The 15,737-nt window shown below is 38.9% G+C and overlaps 1 protein-coding gene across 1 annotated transcript; it reads right to left on the bottom strand.

Annotated features, from left to right (window-relative positions):
* Positions 1 to 3,959: 3,959 nt before the first annotated feature.
* On the bottom strand, positions 3,960 to 15,341 carry si:dkey-266f7.9 (uncharacterized protein LOC100006223 homolog). The gene is made up of 4 exons (XM_017715335.2): positions 15,202 to 15,341; positions 14,561 to 14,642; positions 12,423 to 12,993; positions 3,960 to 4,914 (listed from the first exon to the last, which is right to left on the bottom strand). The coding sequence occupies exons 2-4, from the start codon at positions 14,614 to 14,616 to the stop codon at positions 4,621 to 4,623; spliced, it is 921 nt and encodes a 306-aa protein (XP_017570824.1). The 5' UTR covers positions 14,617 to 14,642; positions 15,202 to 15,341; the 3' UTR covers positions 3,960 to 4,620.
* Positions 15,342 to 15,737: the final 396 nt, after the last annotated feature.

Below are 15,737 nucleotides of genomic sequence, written 5' to 3'. Positions count from 1 at the left end.
CACTCCCAATAACACTTTATGGCACCTTTAATTGTGAGAGTGTACCCTGTAACAGAGGAGGCACTATTGGAGGAACTATTGGCTTTCTCAATAAAAGAAAGATTTGTTGCTTTGAAGAGTCAAGATCTCGGAGAAAACTGATGGGCAGCAAGTGAACTGTGAAGAAAGGTGGCCATAAAAAGAGCTTCTTGCTCTCAAATACACACAATTTGTCTATCAATGAACAAGAGTTTAACAATAATGAAATCTTATTCCAGTTGATTTGTTAGAACTGAAGTTTGAGTATTATATTCCTGTCCCAGCCAGCATCGCTGTTTTTGTCAATTTATTGAGGCCGTTTATTCTCTCCAGGCACAAAGGGAGTTCATCAAGAGCACAGCTTTAGATTTGTTTCTTGGCCCACCTTGAAAGTGAGCAGTTCAGTGAAACCTGGGCATTTTTAACAACTGCACATGCTCTTCTATCCTTCATCTTCATCCATTTTATCCCTAGGAAAGGATTGAAAACAGGTATAGGGAGGAAAATTGGTCATTTGGTGTGCAATCCACAGCCTACACTGTGTACTCAGATGTGTCCAGACGTGTTATTGTCAGAGCCCGTGGCTAATCTGTCATTTTGTGACATTTACATTTAATTTGCTCATAACCCTAACAGCACCCTGCTGGCCGAGTGATTGAGCCAAAAGTGAAGGAATCTGTAAAAGTCCTGTCAATGAGAAATAAAATGTCAGGTTTTACTTTTTTTTTTAATTAAATAAGTAGTTGTGCATGAGGCACACATTTTGATTTTCATGAAATAACGTTTTTCACAAGCAGCTTAGATGTACACTACATGGCCAAAAGTATGTGGAGATCTAACTATCACACCATGAGCTTGATGGACATTCTATTCCAAAATCATGAGTATTAATATTAAGTTGGCCATGGTGTGCAGCTATAACAGCCTCCACTCTTCTGTGAAGGCTTTACACTTTGCAGTGTGTCTGTGTGAATTTGTGCTCATTCAGTCAAAAGAACATTTGTGAGGCCAGGCACTGATGTAGAAGTCCTGGCTTGATGTTTCAACTCATCACAGATGTGTTCAGTGGGGTTGAGGTCAAGGCTCTGTGAAGGACACTGGAATTCCTCCACATCAAACTCATCCACATCAAGCTCATCAAACCACATCTGTATAGACATTGCTTTGTGCACAGGGGCACAGTCATGCTGGAACAGAAAAGGGCCTTCCCCACAAAGTGTGTCCACAAAGTTAGAAGCATATAAATGTCCATACCAGATGTTTGTCAGACCATTATCCTCACTCTCCAAAATTTGTACTTGGCACTATGCATTCCAGTACTGTGCTTTCCCCAATTGCAGCTAAAGCTTAGCATTATGTGTAGTGATCTTAGGCTTGTGAGCAGCTGCTTAACCATGAAAACTCATTTCATGAAGCTCCCGACACACAGCTCTTGTGCTGATGTTGCTTCCAGAGGCAGGTGGGAACTCTGTAGTAAGTCATGCTAAGGAGAATAGGTAATGTGTCTGGGCTGTGTGCTTCAGCTCTGGGCCAACTCTGTGAGTTTGCATGGTCTACCGCTTCGTGGCTGAGCTTGTGCTGCTCCTGGATTCGTCTATTTCATAATAACAGCACTTACAGTTGAACAGCGCAGATCTAGCAAGGCAGAAATGTTTCAAACTGAATTGTAGCAATTGTAGGTGACATCCTGCGACAGTGCCATTGATTCTACTGCCTTGATTCTACTCTGAACCAAATCTTGATGTTAGCGTTTTGTCTAATTACAGGCCTGTTTCTAACTTACCATTTATATCAAAGATTTTAGAAAAAGCTGTGGCCCAACAATTTAGTTCATATCTACATAAGAACCATATATATGAAAAATTTCAATCTGGTTTCAGGCCACATCACTGCACTGAGATGGCTCTAGTTAAGATAACTAATGATTTTCTTGCCTCTGATCAAGGCTACATATCCCTGTTAGAGCTACTTGACCTCAGTGCAGTTGTTGATACAATAGACCACAATATTCTCCTAGAAAGGCTAGAAAACATGGTTGTAGTCACAGGGACCGCCCTATCATGGTTCACATCTTACCTATCAGAACATTATCAGTTCGTCAGTGTAAACAATTTATCTTCCAATTATTCAAAAGTAAGATTTGGAGTTCCGCAGGGTTCTATTTTAGGACCTTTATTATTTACACTATACATGTTACCGTTAGGCTCAGTTATAAGTAACCATGGTATTAACTTTCATTGTTACACAGACTATACTCAACTTTACATATCAGCCAAGACTGATGACAAATATAGATTAAAGAAAATGGAGGACTGTGTAAAAGACGTGAAATGCTGGATGTTGCGTAACTTCCTCCTACTAAACAGTAACAAAACAGAGGTTCTCTTTCTGGGTCCACGCTGGTGCTTTCGTCCCGCTGCTCGCACGCGGTCACTCGGGTTTGTGGACGGTGAAGTGGAGGGATGCCAAACTGTCTCAGAGTGCTCTCGTGTCTGTGTGTCCTTCTGGTTCTCTCCTTTTAGCTAAGCTGTCTAAAAATTAGATCTGCCGGAGTTGTTAGCCACGCTCTGTATCCACACTATGTTTACATCCCCTGTTTACGTACAAAGAGAGAGAAAAAAACTAATTCCCTCTCCCTGCTTCTTTTCCAAGCATATAATCGCCCACATGTCCGGCCGGACACTGATGGTCGACCGACTGCTGAGCCCTCTTGCTGCCCTCTTCAGACCAGCTGCCCACGCCCCAGCTACCACCACTTGCCTTGGACTAGCTGCCCACCCTACACTGATATTCTCATAGACTCACAGCTATTCCTAATACCAATACTACTGCTACTAATATTAGTAATACTATCACTTGTAGGTAGTATGACCAGAGGAGGATGGGTCCCCCCTGGTGAGCCTGGTTCCTCCCAAGGTTTCTTCCTCAGTTCTGAGGGAGTTTTTCCTTGCCATTGTCGCCCTGGCTTGCCCGTCGGGGTTTTTTAAAATTTTTTTATGTTTTTACATTTTTACATTTTTACACTCAGTTAAAACGGTCTTTCTGAAACTCTGTGAAGCTGCTTTGTGACAACATCCATTGTAAAAAGAGCTATACAAATAAATTTGATTTGATTTGATTTGGTTTTATACATCTGTTAGCAATGGGTGTGGCTGAAACAACTGAACTCGATAATTAAGATTGGTGTCCACATACTTTTGACCATACAATTTATGTGCTACAAAAGAACATAAAAATGTTTAGCAATTCAGTCAAAAGGAGAGATGTGCAGTTACACTAAGGGTCCAAATGCTTGTAGACATCTACTTGTTTGCCCCCTCTTTTCTGCAATAACAGTCTCTACCCTTCTGGGAAGGTTTTATATTACATATTGGAGCATTGTTGTGAGGATTTGATTACATTTGGCCACAGGAGCATTAGGGAGGTAAGAGGTACTGGTGTTGGACAATTAGTTCTGGATCACAAATATCACTCAAACTCATCCCAAAGATTGAGCTTAATGACTTCAGAGAACACAGCTCCCCTGTTCCCCAGTCCAGCGCTGACACTGGCCATAGTGGCTGCTCCTTTTTTATTAGTAACATTTTTCTGTGTGTGCAGTTGAACTCCTGATCAGCAACAGCTGCACCTCAAAGTAGGTTTACTTACCCATTAGAAGCTATGCAATAACCCTAACAGGTTTTGTTAGTTTCAGTTAATTAGCTTTTTATTTAATCTACAGTGCCTTTCAGATGAGTGTTCAGTTTGTTTGGTCTTACTCAGCTAAAAGTGGAACTAAAAATATACTAAAGGAAAAAAAGTCAAAATCTACATTTAAACATAAGTATATGAAAAATAAAAGACAAATGTTTTAACACATACATTAAAAGTTTTCTTTATATGATGATAGGAAAAAGAAAAGAGGCAAATAGGAAAAAGGAAAGAGGCAAAACAGCTTGGAATGGTTGTTTAGTCTGTAGTTTATATAGCATATAGGCTAGCAAGCACAATAACACGATATCCAACTAAATAATCAACTGAAACTTTTTAAAAACTTCAAGTACATTACCTGAAAACTTCAGCTAGGTTAGCTAGTGTGATAGATGACATGCATACATCTGAACTACATGCAGGTCAGCAGTTTTAATTGAAAGACATACATATAAGGTTGGAAATGAAAAGTTTTATTAATTTACCAAATGAAGTCTGGCGGCTTCGTTTAATCAGCTGTTTTCTTTTTTTTTCTATCTGTTTTTAACAAGTCATAAGTCTTAAGCCATTTCAGAGTGAGTCCAAGTTGTTTCATGAGTCAGTCAACACACAATTTGAGTATAAGTCCAAGTCTCTAACTTGAACCTACATTTCGGGTAAGGGGTGAAATAATAGTATGTTTTTTTCTCTTGGAAATGTAATTGAGGGAAAGTACAAGTATTCAGTTTTTCAGTAGTACTTTTTGTTTTCACAGTCAAATTTGAGATTAGTTGGTAATTATCAATTTAACCCAATATCTCATGATGACCTTGAATAAACTTCTTCACAGCAATGAAGAACATATATTCCACAATGTCACTCCATAGTATGAAACACAAGAGCTGACAATAAGGTTTACTGTGTATTTTGTTTTTATTCCATCCTTTTTACTCCATAGTTAAAGTCAATGATAGTTTTCACTAACATTGCTCCTGGAAAGTCCATTGTGATGATGCCAAAGCGCTTCCTCTGGCCTGCATGGCCACTTAAGTAGTCATACAGACGTGGATTAATGCGCTTGGCCAGGGCATTGGGGTGTGCTAAGATGCTGGCGCCGCTGGCATATGTGAGGAACATACGGGCCTTGTTGCCCACCACAGCCTCTTCCAGGTGGGTGTAGACGTGCGTCCATTTCTTATCCACCTGCTCAGGCTGGAGGGAGGACACCTGTGGACACAAGGCTCTGGTTGGTTACATGTAGTTACAGATTCAAGGGATGGCACAGGGCTCTATCTGGAACATAGAGACATGGCTCTACATTCTCAGATCAGGGTCACTGTGATTGTTCTACCAGTTGAAAGTTTGGAATCTGCACAAATAGAGACAATATTTCTCACTTTGTTTTCATGGTGAGAAATAATATTGAATCATTATTATGATGATTGTTATTGCTGGTAATAACTGTGACCTCAAAGGATCCAAAGGGAATTTCCCATTGAAAATTCTCACTCAAGTCATACTGTAACTGCATGCACTGCGTACCTTCAATACAGGCCATTAATCGTCAAAACTGGGTCAAAAAATGAGGAAAAATGCTTCTACGAAAATTTTTTTTTTTCTAGCACATCTATGGGATTCTGGAAGTATATTAGCACTAAGCCAAGGATGATTCACATGATCATTTCTTGGCTGATCCAGATTACATGTGATCAACTGAATTTTGGAACAGACATATAAACCTTGTATGTGGCAGAGAAGAGAAGATAAATCCTGATAGGATAATTTTGCATTGGACACATAATAATTTTGACACTTTTTGTTTCCAACCTAAATCAAACAACAAATAAGAGCATTATAACAGTGATTGAAGCACTTAAATAAGAAGTATGACAATTACAATAATTAAAAGTTAACAAATTTAAGCCCTGAGGGTTCCTCACTGATTTGTTGTTAACCTTTCATTCATGTACAGTAGGAATACTGACCAGGTCGTGATGTGATATATATATATATATTTATATTTATACACACACACACACTCTCACCGGCCACTTTATTAGGTAGTTACTAGTAAAAAGGTTTATCTTGCTAGTAAAAGGTTGGACCCCCTTTTGCCTTCAGAACTGCCTTAATTCTTCGTGACATACTTTAAACAAGGTGTTGGAAACGTTCCTCAGAGATTCTGGTTGGTTATTTGAGTTCCTGTTGCCTTTCTATCATCTCAAACCAGTCTGTCCATTCTCCTCTGACCTCTCACATCAACAAGGCATTTTCGTCCACACGACTGCCGCTCACTGGATATTTCCTCTTTTTCGGACCGTTCTCTGTAAACCCTAGAGATGGTTGTGCGTGAAAATCCCAGTAGATCAGCAGTTTCTGAAATACTCAGACCAGCCCGTCTGGCACCAACAACCCGCCACATTTAAATTGTCACGTCACTTAAACCTTTCTTCTCCATTCTGATGCTCGGTCTGCACTTCAGCGAGTTGTCTTGACCACCTCTACATGCCTAAATACATTGAGTTGCAGCCGTGTGATTGGCTGATTAGCTATTTGTGTTAACAAGCAACTGAACATACCTGAACGTACCTAATAAAGTGACCAGTGAGTATATATATGCACAGTACTTTGTGAAAGTTTTAGGCATGTAAGCAAATTTTTAAACAATTTACCTCAGCAGTGAGTTCATCACAATATACCGTAGAATAAAGTCATATTCATAATTCAAATAAACATAAAAACAATAAAAAGTAACACCTTGACACCTTCACAGCCTCCACAGAGACTTGTTAAGATCATCAATTACATCATGAGCTCAATTTACTGAAGAACTGATTGGTCAAACCAGGAGCTGCTTTTTAACTACATATTGAGGATATTTAACTTCCTCGAGGAGAGGCTTGAAAATGGTTAAACAAACACATGAATACACATCCATAAAATCATTATTTATTTTATATTATATATATATATATATATATATATATATATATATATATATATATATATATATATATATAATTATGTTCTATAAATTTTGTTCATTCAAATATAAACAATAAAATCAGCAAATAAACAAATAAATTGATTTTGAAAATGTGTCTTGGGTGCCTAAGACTTTTGCTCAGTATTGTGTGTGTGTGTGTGTGTATGTGTGTATATATATATATGTGTATATATATATATATATATATATATATATATATATATATATATATATATATATATATATATATTCACACACACACATACACACATAGGTAAGTACCCAAACAAAAGTTTTAGTTCATTGCCTTCAAAGTCACGAGTAGCTGGTAAATAGTTTCCACTTGTATTGTCTAGCATTACCGAAAGATTCATTGGCTAGCTGTAAATAACACATTACCTAGCTACATTAGCTTGCTAGATTACACTGTGTATTTGATAAAGTTCAGTTAAGTAGCAAGTAATATTTAAGAGCTTACACAAACATGAGAAACTACAGATCACAGTACATCATTCATATTATTTTGGAAAGAAAAGACATTATCATACAGGGATAGCTTGTGAATTTTGCACATAACAAATATCTATGAAAATAACTTTTATTGCATCCTGTGCATCCACAAATTGCCTTTCCCTTGGCCAAATTTGGACTCTTAAACCCAATTCAGATGGGATTATAAATGCATAACGTATGTTTTACTGGTGTTTGTCAGTGATTTTAGTCCTGTCTGTATGTACCATGTCAGTCATTTTTACCAACTGTCCACACCTGCTTCAGTAAAGATTCCAGCACCTTTTACCTTTTATAAAACAAGCAGTAGAAATAACCTCAGGTAATGTTAATCCCCTGTGAATTTACATGTCAATAAAACACCACCACACCCTGTGTAAAAGAAATTTCTGAAGTATGAAAGTATGAAAAATTGACTTAAAATGTAACATTAATGTCCCTATCGATCGGACAAAGATAAGATAGATAAGATAGACTTTTATTATCCCACTTGGGGAAATTTGCATTGTTACAGCAGAATACACAGTAAGCAGATAAATAGCAGTAAGTAGACAAAGATGTGCATCATACAAAATACAACATATAAGATATACTATAGATAGAAATAAATAAATAAACAAGGCGTCTCTTAGCAAAAAAATAGAGAAGATAAAAATAGAATTAAGATACTATACAAATTTACAGTTTACACATACAACTGTATGGATATTGCACATTTCTGAGCAGGTAATGACTAGATATTGCACAGAAATTGTAGATATTGCACAGTAATGATTACAGATATTGCCCGGAACGGAAAAAACAGAATTTATTTTTTTGGTGATTTTATGGAGTGATGTTGACTGATAGTGATGCTAATGACGCATTGCATTCTCTTGAGACAGCAAGTTAAAAATTAGAGTAAACAAAATAATGGCTAATCTAGGTGTTTTGACATTTTCTACTCTTTTCTGAAATAAAGGTTGTGCATAAATTGGGTAGCCACTCCCATCTCTGTCATTTATACTGAGATTTCTTGTTCTGCGCAAACCTGTCATTAATATTGCAGACATCCTGTGGTAAACTGGTTACCCCACCTACTATGTCTTCTCTTAGTGGCTAGATTTTCAAAAGCAACCCCAAAGATCTTTCAAGAGGGCTCTCTCTTACACACACAGGCACAGACAAAGATCGCAAATAAATTAGTTACCTCAGCTTCTGCTTCAGACAGGATTCACAAAGCAACAACAGTTGGATAATAATAGATTTCAGATTTCAGACAAAACGTTTCAACTAACCAAGAGTAGACACAGCTAACTGAGGGAGATCAGTGGGCTACCACTTACTATTTGTGGTTCACCGGTGCCTACATAGGTGCTGCAGTAAGGTCATCATTTCCTCTAACATATCTTAACAGCTGACATCTTCATGGATTAAACAAGTAATAATCCAATGTCCACAAAAAACTTAATCTATTGATGCGAAAAATATGCCCATATACAGTATCTCACATAGTGAATACACCCCTCACATTTCTGCAAATGTTTTATTATATCTTTTCATGGGACAACACTATAGAAATGAAACTTGGATATAACTTAAGTAATCAGTGTCCTCACAGTGTCCAAATTGTGCTCAAAGTGTCAATATTTTGTGTGACCATCATTATTATCTAGCACTGCCTTAACCCTCTTGGGCATGGAATTCACCAGAGCTGCATAGGTTACTACTGGAATCCACTCATGCATCTATTTTTTGAAGCGAACCTCTGGATATGATGCTGAACACAGGGACTCAACTTCTTTGGCCGACCCTTGCAAGGCCTGTTCGGAGTGGAACCTGTCCTGAAAAACCGCTGTATGACCTTGACCACCGTATAGCTCGGTTTCAGGGTGTTAACAGTCTTCTTATAGCCTAGGCCATCTTTGTGGAGAGCAACAATTCTATTTCTCACATCCTCAGAGAGTTGTTTGCCAAGAGGTGCCATGTTGAATATCCAGTGGCCAGTATGAGCGAATTGTACCCAAAAAACCTAATTTAACAGCCCTACTCCCCATTCCAAACTGGATAAGGTTGTAGGTACTGCACAGGTCCAGTTTGATAAAAGCAGAAGCCTGCTGCAGTGCTTTGAAGGCAAAGGTCCCGCAAGCAGGTACTCTGGCAGTGGGACCTCCACGAAAGGGCTGAACAGGTTAGCTTGTCCAGATGGGGATTGTGACATTGGAGCCAGGGAAAGCCTAACACCAACTGGTCAGGAACACTCATCAGAAAAAATTTGTTCTGTGTGCTGCCCAGTCTGCAGCAAGAGTGGCCTGGTCCATCAGTGGTAGATATGGGCAGGGGGTGGTCCAATGAAACAACCCCAGATCCTTAACTAGAGTGGGGTTGATAAAATTCCTTGCTGCCCCTCAATAAAGAGTCAGTGAAGACCCTAAGACTTTCTTCCTTGCCTTACCCCCATGAAATACAAGAAATAGAGGAACACCTCAGAACCCCAAAGATAAGATGTCTTCGGTTTCCGCCATAGAGGCACCAACCCCTTGCCCAAAATGCATAGGTGTATATCCCTCATTGGAGTATTCCTGATCATCTAGGGACATGAGTGTGGGAGAGGAGCTCAGGGTAGACTGGGATCACCCAGCCTCCTGAGTCCTTCATTGTTCCTGCAGACATTGGGTGGATTCTCCCCTGAGAATAGGCTTGGGAGCTGCTGTGACATTGGGATTTAGGGAAGATGAAGACTCAGATACTGCAGGAAGAACAGGGGATACTTGGAGGGCTCAGTGATATTCTGGAGTTGTGTAAATACCTGCTGTAGGACCTGATCATGTCTCCCAATAGCTGCTAGGTCTATAACTGGAGTCTTTCTGTCATGCGAAAACTCATCCAGGGATAGATTTGAAATCATGCCCTCAGGTTAGAGGGCCAGTGTTTTTGAGTGAGCTACCACTGAGAGCTGAAAGAAGTTGGATCCAAGTGCAGAGCAACTTGAAAAATAGAAAAGTAAATGAAAGAAACATGGAACAAACACACAACCTCATGGTACTGTGGAAGCTGCCTAACCACAACACCACAACAGATGTATTTAGCACTGAGGGGTTTTAAACGAAGAGAGAGAAAAACACGGGGAGTAAAACAAAGAGGAACCAAAAGCCGTACTAAAAAATGCTAAAACAGTGTCAACAAAAGATTTCCAGATAGTTTAGATTAAACAATTATGAACATCAAAACTTGAGATTTTTTTAAAGCTTATACCCTAAATTACCAATTGATCTTTTTGCCAGAACTCTAAAGCAAAGACTCAGCAATGCAAGTCTCTGTTTCAGGCCTTAATTAGCCCTTTTGTCTAGGTGTTGGGCATTGTGCTTGGTTGCAGTCAGGAGTTGCACTGGGTCTCCCCCGAGTGATTGGAGGTGGCCTTGCTCTGGATCTTCTCCTTACAGATAAAGGTATGTTTGTTTTTTTTGTAGTGTCTACATTATGCCATTTGTTTTGGATTGTAATTGTACAGCAAGGGTGTGTCTAATGAAGCAGGTGTAACTTAGATTGATTAGACAGATTAGATACTCAGGTTGTGATTAATCCAGATTTAGATATGCAGGCTGTGATTAATCCAGGTTTAGATACTATGATTAAGTTGTGATTAATTTTCTTGCTTGTGCACTTGAAAGCATGATGTCGCATGAAAGCTGTGACAAGCAGCCAATTGTGTGAAATATGGGGATGAGCCACCAAAGAAAGAATAAGAAACAATAATTCCTAAATATTTAGAAAGTAAAGCATTTATAACAGCAAAGAATGCTGTCACTACTGCTACTGTGTTGGTGCTTATTGCCTTAGAGCAGGTTAGGCGTGCAATATAAGTTGGCATGGTAGCACAGTATAAAGTTTTCCACTGTTGTGAGATCCAGGATTAGATTGTATTAAGGCTAAAATAAGCTGGTTCATCAAGAAATGCTGCTTTGTGAGAATGACTCTAGAATTCTGAGATGGTTCATTTTAAACTACATCGGTATCTGTGTCAAAAATCATTACTTAGGGCCACCAGAAGCCAAAATTTGCCCCGGGCTGTGGTCACTGGAACATTCAATGTGTCTTGGTAATAGTGGCAGACAATAGTCCTTGTTTTTGCTGTCTCGGTTAGCACTGTTTTTGTGAATACATTTATCAAAAAACAAACTGCAAAACAAACACAGGCCTGTGTTTCACTCTCATAGTTATCGACCCATACGGTTTACCTGTGTAAAAACTGTTTTGGTCTGTATTTTGGAGATGTAATGCAGGTTCCCCATAAACTCTGGCCAGCAAAGCTGTGGCGCTCCATGTTTTTTAGACATACTGGTCTAAACAGTCATCTGATCAGACTACAAATGGTGGAGTGGGAACAGATGAACAGATATCAGCTTTGTGAGAAACAAGCCAAGAATGTCATTCACTAGAATTTAAAAGGTGTTGTGCTGTATTCATCAGGCTGTAAGTCAGGCTGTACTGGGGTGTAGCTTCCTTAAAAATGCATGTTTAAAGATACATTTGCTCCTTGATATCACCTTGCAGATGATGGTACATCATCGGTGACTTTTTGTTCTGTCAGTTCATCACAGAATGCATCCTGACTCTGCGCTGTCTCTGTCTGACTGCTTTTGTGTTTGTATAAGTCTTTGTGCATCTAGCTGCATGGCTGTAACTGTCAACTAAACTAAAACTACATTTCTGATTCTGTATGAAGTAATTATTGTGATTACAAGATAATTGCAGTACAGATAAAATGGTAAAAATGTACTAATTGAGTATCAGTGAGATTATACGGTTTGAAGACTGTGTAACTGTCCCTAGAAGTTGACAACTATGCAGTCTTGGTGATCAGAGGTAAACATGCTCCTTTGGAATGCTGATGTGTTACATAGAAGGGTTTAAATGGATTGTGGAAGTTGTTGGTTAATAATAATAAAGCTACAAATCTGTAGATTTCTTGGGGAGTTGGAAACATTTTATGTGATTCAGGGAGCCAACATTTTGGATTGGTCAGAACATGTCAGCATTGAATCATCCCCTTAATAAAACTCAGATGTAAAAACACCTTACCTCAGGTAAGTATGGAGCACTGCTGGATTGGTGCCTTCCTCTCTCAGCTAAGTAGGTCTCTGATATATATATATATATATATATATATATATATATATATATATATATATATATATATATATATAAATATATATATCTATGGTGCAGACCAAGTAATAGAACTAGAAATTATTCTTACCTTCCAGTAATCAGAGATATCCAGGGATCGGTACCGCATGCCCAGGTCAGGTCCAGGGAAGTCTTGCAGGACAATCAGCTTGCCCCTTGCCTCTCCCATGGTTGGCATTAGCCGGCTATGCCAGAGCAGATCCCAGTGGGCATATTGATGAACATAGCGTACCACTGCCCCGTAGATATCTCCAGTCTCACTCAACTCCTCTCTCAGCCTCATCAGCACTGTCTCAGTGGGATGCTGCTTCAAAAAAGACGCTATGCCCTCTAGCACGTCCCCAAAGTGTGCCCACTGATAGGAGATGCCATGATGGATGGTGAGGTTTCCCCGTATGTGACGTACACGTATATCTAAAAAGCGAATGCCAGCCTGGAGTTGACTTGCCAGGGGCCAGGAGTTGCACTGAGCAAGGGAGCCACCATAAAGGGCCATCGTGTTGTGGGTGCCTGGCATAGTGACCTCAGACAGGGACTGGTTCTCGAGGATATCCACCATCCAGGAGGGGTTGAGAAATTCTGGTGTGGGAGTGTCATCATAGTGAGGGTGTTGGATGGCACCATGACCTGAACATGCCACTCTGTTTGAGGTGGGCCAAAAAGAAATACTTTTGTTGGAATAGCAAGATGAGTACATTCTTAAAAGAATGGTTCAGCAAAAATCTAATTTATGGAATTTTCCATTTACCTAAGATGTAGCTCAGCCAAGACATGTTAGCATCTGAATTTTTCTTTAATTTAATGTCGAAGTTGCAAGGCTAACATTGCTAGCAAACACTGTCAACAGTCACCCAAATAATTTCCACAAATACATGCCCAAAACGTCTCTCTTAAAATTTCACAGCAGGCCACGCTTTGGATGTTGGTGTTTTGTCGAATTCAGACTCTTCTTAACGTGTACACATGTCACATAGGTATATGGACACTATAAATCTTGTGTACATGGATAATGAAATTTGATTGTTTTTCTGTGTGTGCTGTCACTGTGCAGTCACTACTTAGCAACCATTGCCATCTGCCTTTGCCTCGAGCCTTAAGTTTGATATACACCAGTGTATAAATTTAAAGCTCCAGTTGTAGTTAGAAGATGTAACTAGGACATGTTCTTTGGCTCCACCCACTGTGCCAGTATGCTTTAGCCTGGTAATAAGGCATAGTTTTTTAAGTTTGTCATGTTTTTTTTTTTTTTTTTTTATCATTGTATGTCTCAGAAGTCTCAGTTTGAATTAATTATGTCATCTTTACTGGCCAAACATGGCTGTGGTGAATGGATTCATGCTTTAAATTGAAGGAAGTTACAGTTGGTTGTTTTGATGTGGATTCAGGAATACATTGGAATAGGTGGGGTGATGACTGTAGTGCTGTCAGCAAAAGACTGATGAATATCCTGATGTAATGAAATTGTGTGACATTAGGGCACATTGGCCTACCCAAAAAGCTGTTTCTGCCTACACCACTGATGACTTGGATTTGGCTTGAGAGAAAAGTTGATGACATATTTATGGAAAGGATTTGGGTGACTACTGGCTTTTAGTGCTTGTTAGCAATGTTAGCCCTGTAGCTTCACTGATGAACTAAAGAGGCAAAGTGTAGATGAGATTTTTTTTCTGAAACACTCCTTTAAAAAGTAAAACTTTCTGGTTTGGAGATGTGTTTCTAATGTTTTTTTTGTGTGTCATGCAAAAGTCTTTTAAACACAGACATTCTTCACATCCTCCTCTACAAAAATGAATAAAGAATTATCCACTGAAAGCCTCTTAAGGGGTATTAGAGGTTCTCTAGTAGCATCATTCTAAAGAACCTATTTCACCTTTATTTTTAGGAGTGTATAAGATCTGTGTGTACAAAACATCATATTGCTTCTTTAGTGCTCCAATAAGAGGCACAAAATCATAGGGATAGGGAGCACTTTACCTTTAATTTGATTATGGACACAATTCGATTAGATGATCGTTTCACTCGGCCACAATAATGCAAAAGGCAGAAATAATCACATTTGGTCCATTAGAGAACTTGGTTAACTCAATAAATGAGATATGGAGTAGATACCACTGACAAACACAATTGTAGAGAGAACTGATTAACTAAAGGCAGCAAACATGCTTTCTTCACCAGTCTCCAGTGAAATGATTGTAAAAGAATACTTACCCCAGTATAATCCCCACTATCACCACATGCATCATATCCTCATTGGAACACGCCATGCTGACACCTCTAAATGCCCACAGATCTTTGAGGACACAGACAATGTAAATAGTACATTTTGAATTACACCCTAAATCACAAAAGATTTAGTGAAAATGAAATCTAAAATATACAACCTCATGTAACTACACTGAAGTTATACCAGAAAAGGGTCAAATTTAGCCCCCAAGATAAAAAACAATGTAAAAACAATGATCCTTATGTTCTAACTGTGTGCCTTGAGTTTTAAAGGTTCACTACATCCACTTCTACAGTGAAAGATATAAATTTGTAGTTTTCATTACTCTCTTAAATAGAATAAATAAAAGAAAAAAGCCAGAGGTCGACGTCCAAATGGAATTAAGTTCCTTAACTGACGTTACTGCAGATGCAACCTTGAGGTACCATCCCAGTGACAGTATTTGTACCCTGAAAGCTACAGTTGTTTCCGAGGCTGTATGCTAAGTTTTTCTTATATGCATCATATCAACACTAATTTACTTTGCAAGCTAATTCGCAACAGCCAACCACAGCTCTAAAGGCCTGCATATAATTAGTTAATCAGTTAATTAGCTTTTAGCACCAGGAAATGTGTGGACTCTTACCCTGTTTTGTGAATCTGGAGAGTGGTCACTTGAGACTGCAGCACAAAGCACCAACCAGGCAGAGCCAGGCTAGCTGCCTACACTCGTGTTTCATTTGTACTTTCCCCCCGTCCTTTTTTTCCAGAGAGACCACATGCTACGGTTTCTGGCTAAAACTGGTTTCAGGCACCAATAGAGGGCTGACCCCTTTTGTGTGAGGGGTCATTGTGTCTGTTTACAAAGTACAGTAAAAAGCTGAGCCGGGTCACCACGAGTGAGCAAAATCCGGCCAAAATGAACCCCTCACCCTCAGATTCAAGCCAAATTTACTGTGGGCTTTAAACAAGAAAAAGGAACCAGCTACTATCCTTACTATACTATTCCTATTATATAGAAATATAATAGGAATTTCATATCATATGATTTTTGCAGCCCTATGTTAAAACACTGACTCACATTACTGGTTTATGTTGTCAAAATATTGACTTGGGCATCTCAAAATAATGATGTAATTCTTGAAATATTGGCTCAGTAGTTCAAAAAAGTGACTTACTTTC

Source organism: Pygocentrus nattereri, chromosome 1 (genome assembly GCF_015220715.1).
Source record: "Pygocentrus nattereri isolate fPygNat1 chromosome 1, fPygNat1.pri, whole genome shotgun sequence".
Classification (NCBI taxonomy): domain Eukaryota; kingdom Metazoa; phylum Chordata; class Actinopteri; order Characiformes; family Serrasalmidae; genus Pygocentrus; species Pygocentrus nattereri.
This window is presented reverse-complemented; position numbering and strand designations above follow the sequence as displayed.

Coding starts and splice junctions, on each gene's coding strand:
- si:dkey-266f7.9 (XM_017715335.2), bottom strand. CDS start 14,616: ATGGCGTGTTCCAATGAGGATATGATGCATGTGGTGATAGTGGGGATT. Junction 12,994..14,560: donor ATAGTGGGGATTATACTGGG/GTAAGTATTCTT, acceptor CACCTCAAACAG/AGTGGCATGTTCAGGTCATG. Junction 4,915..12,422: donor ATATCTCTGATTACTGGAAG/GTAAGAATAATT, acceptor TTGTGTCCACAG/GTGTCCTCCCTCCAGCCTGA.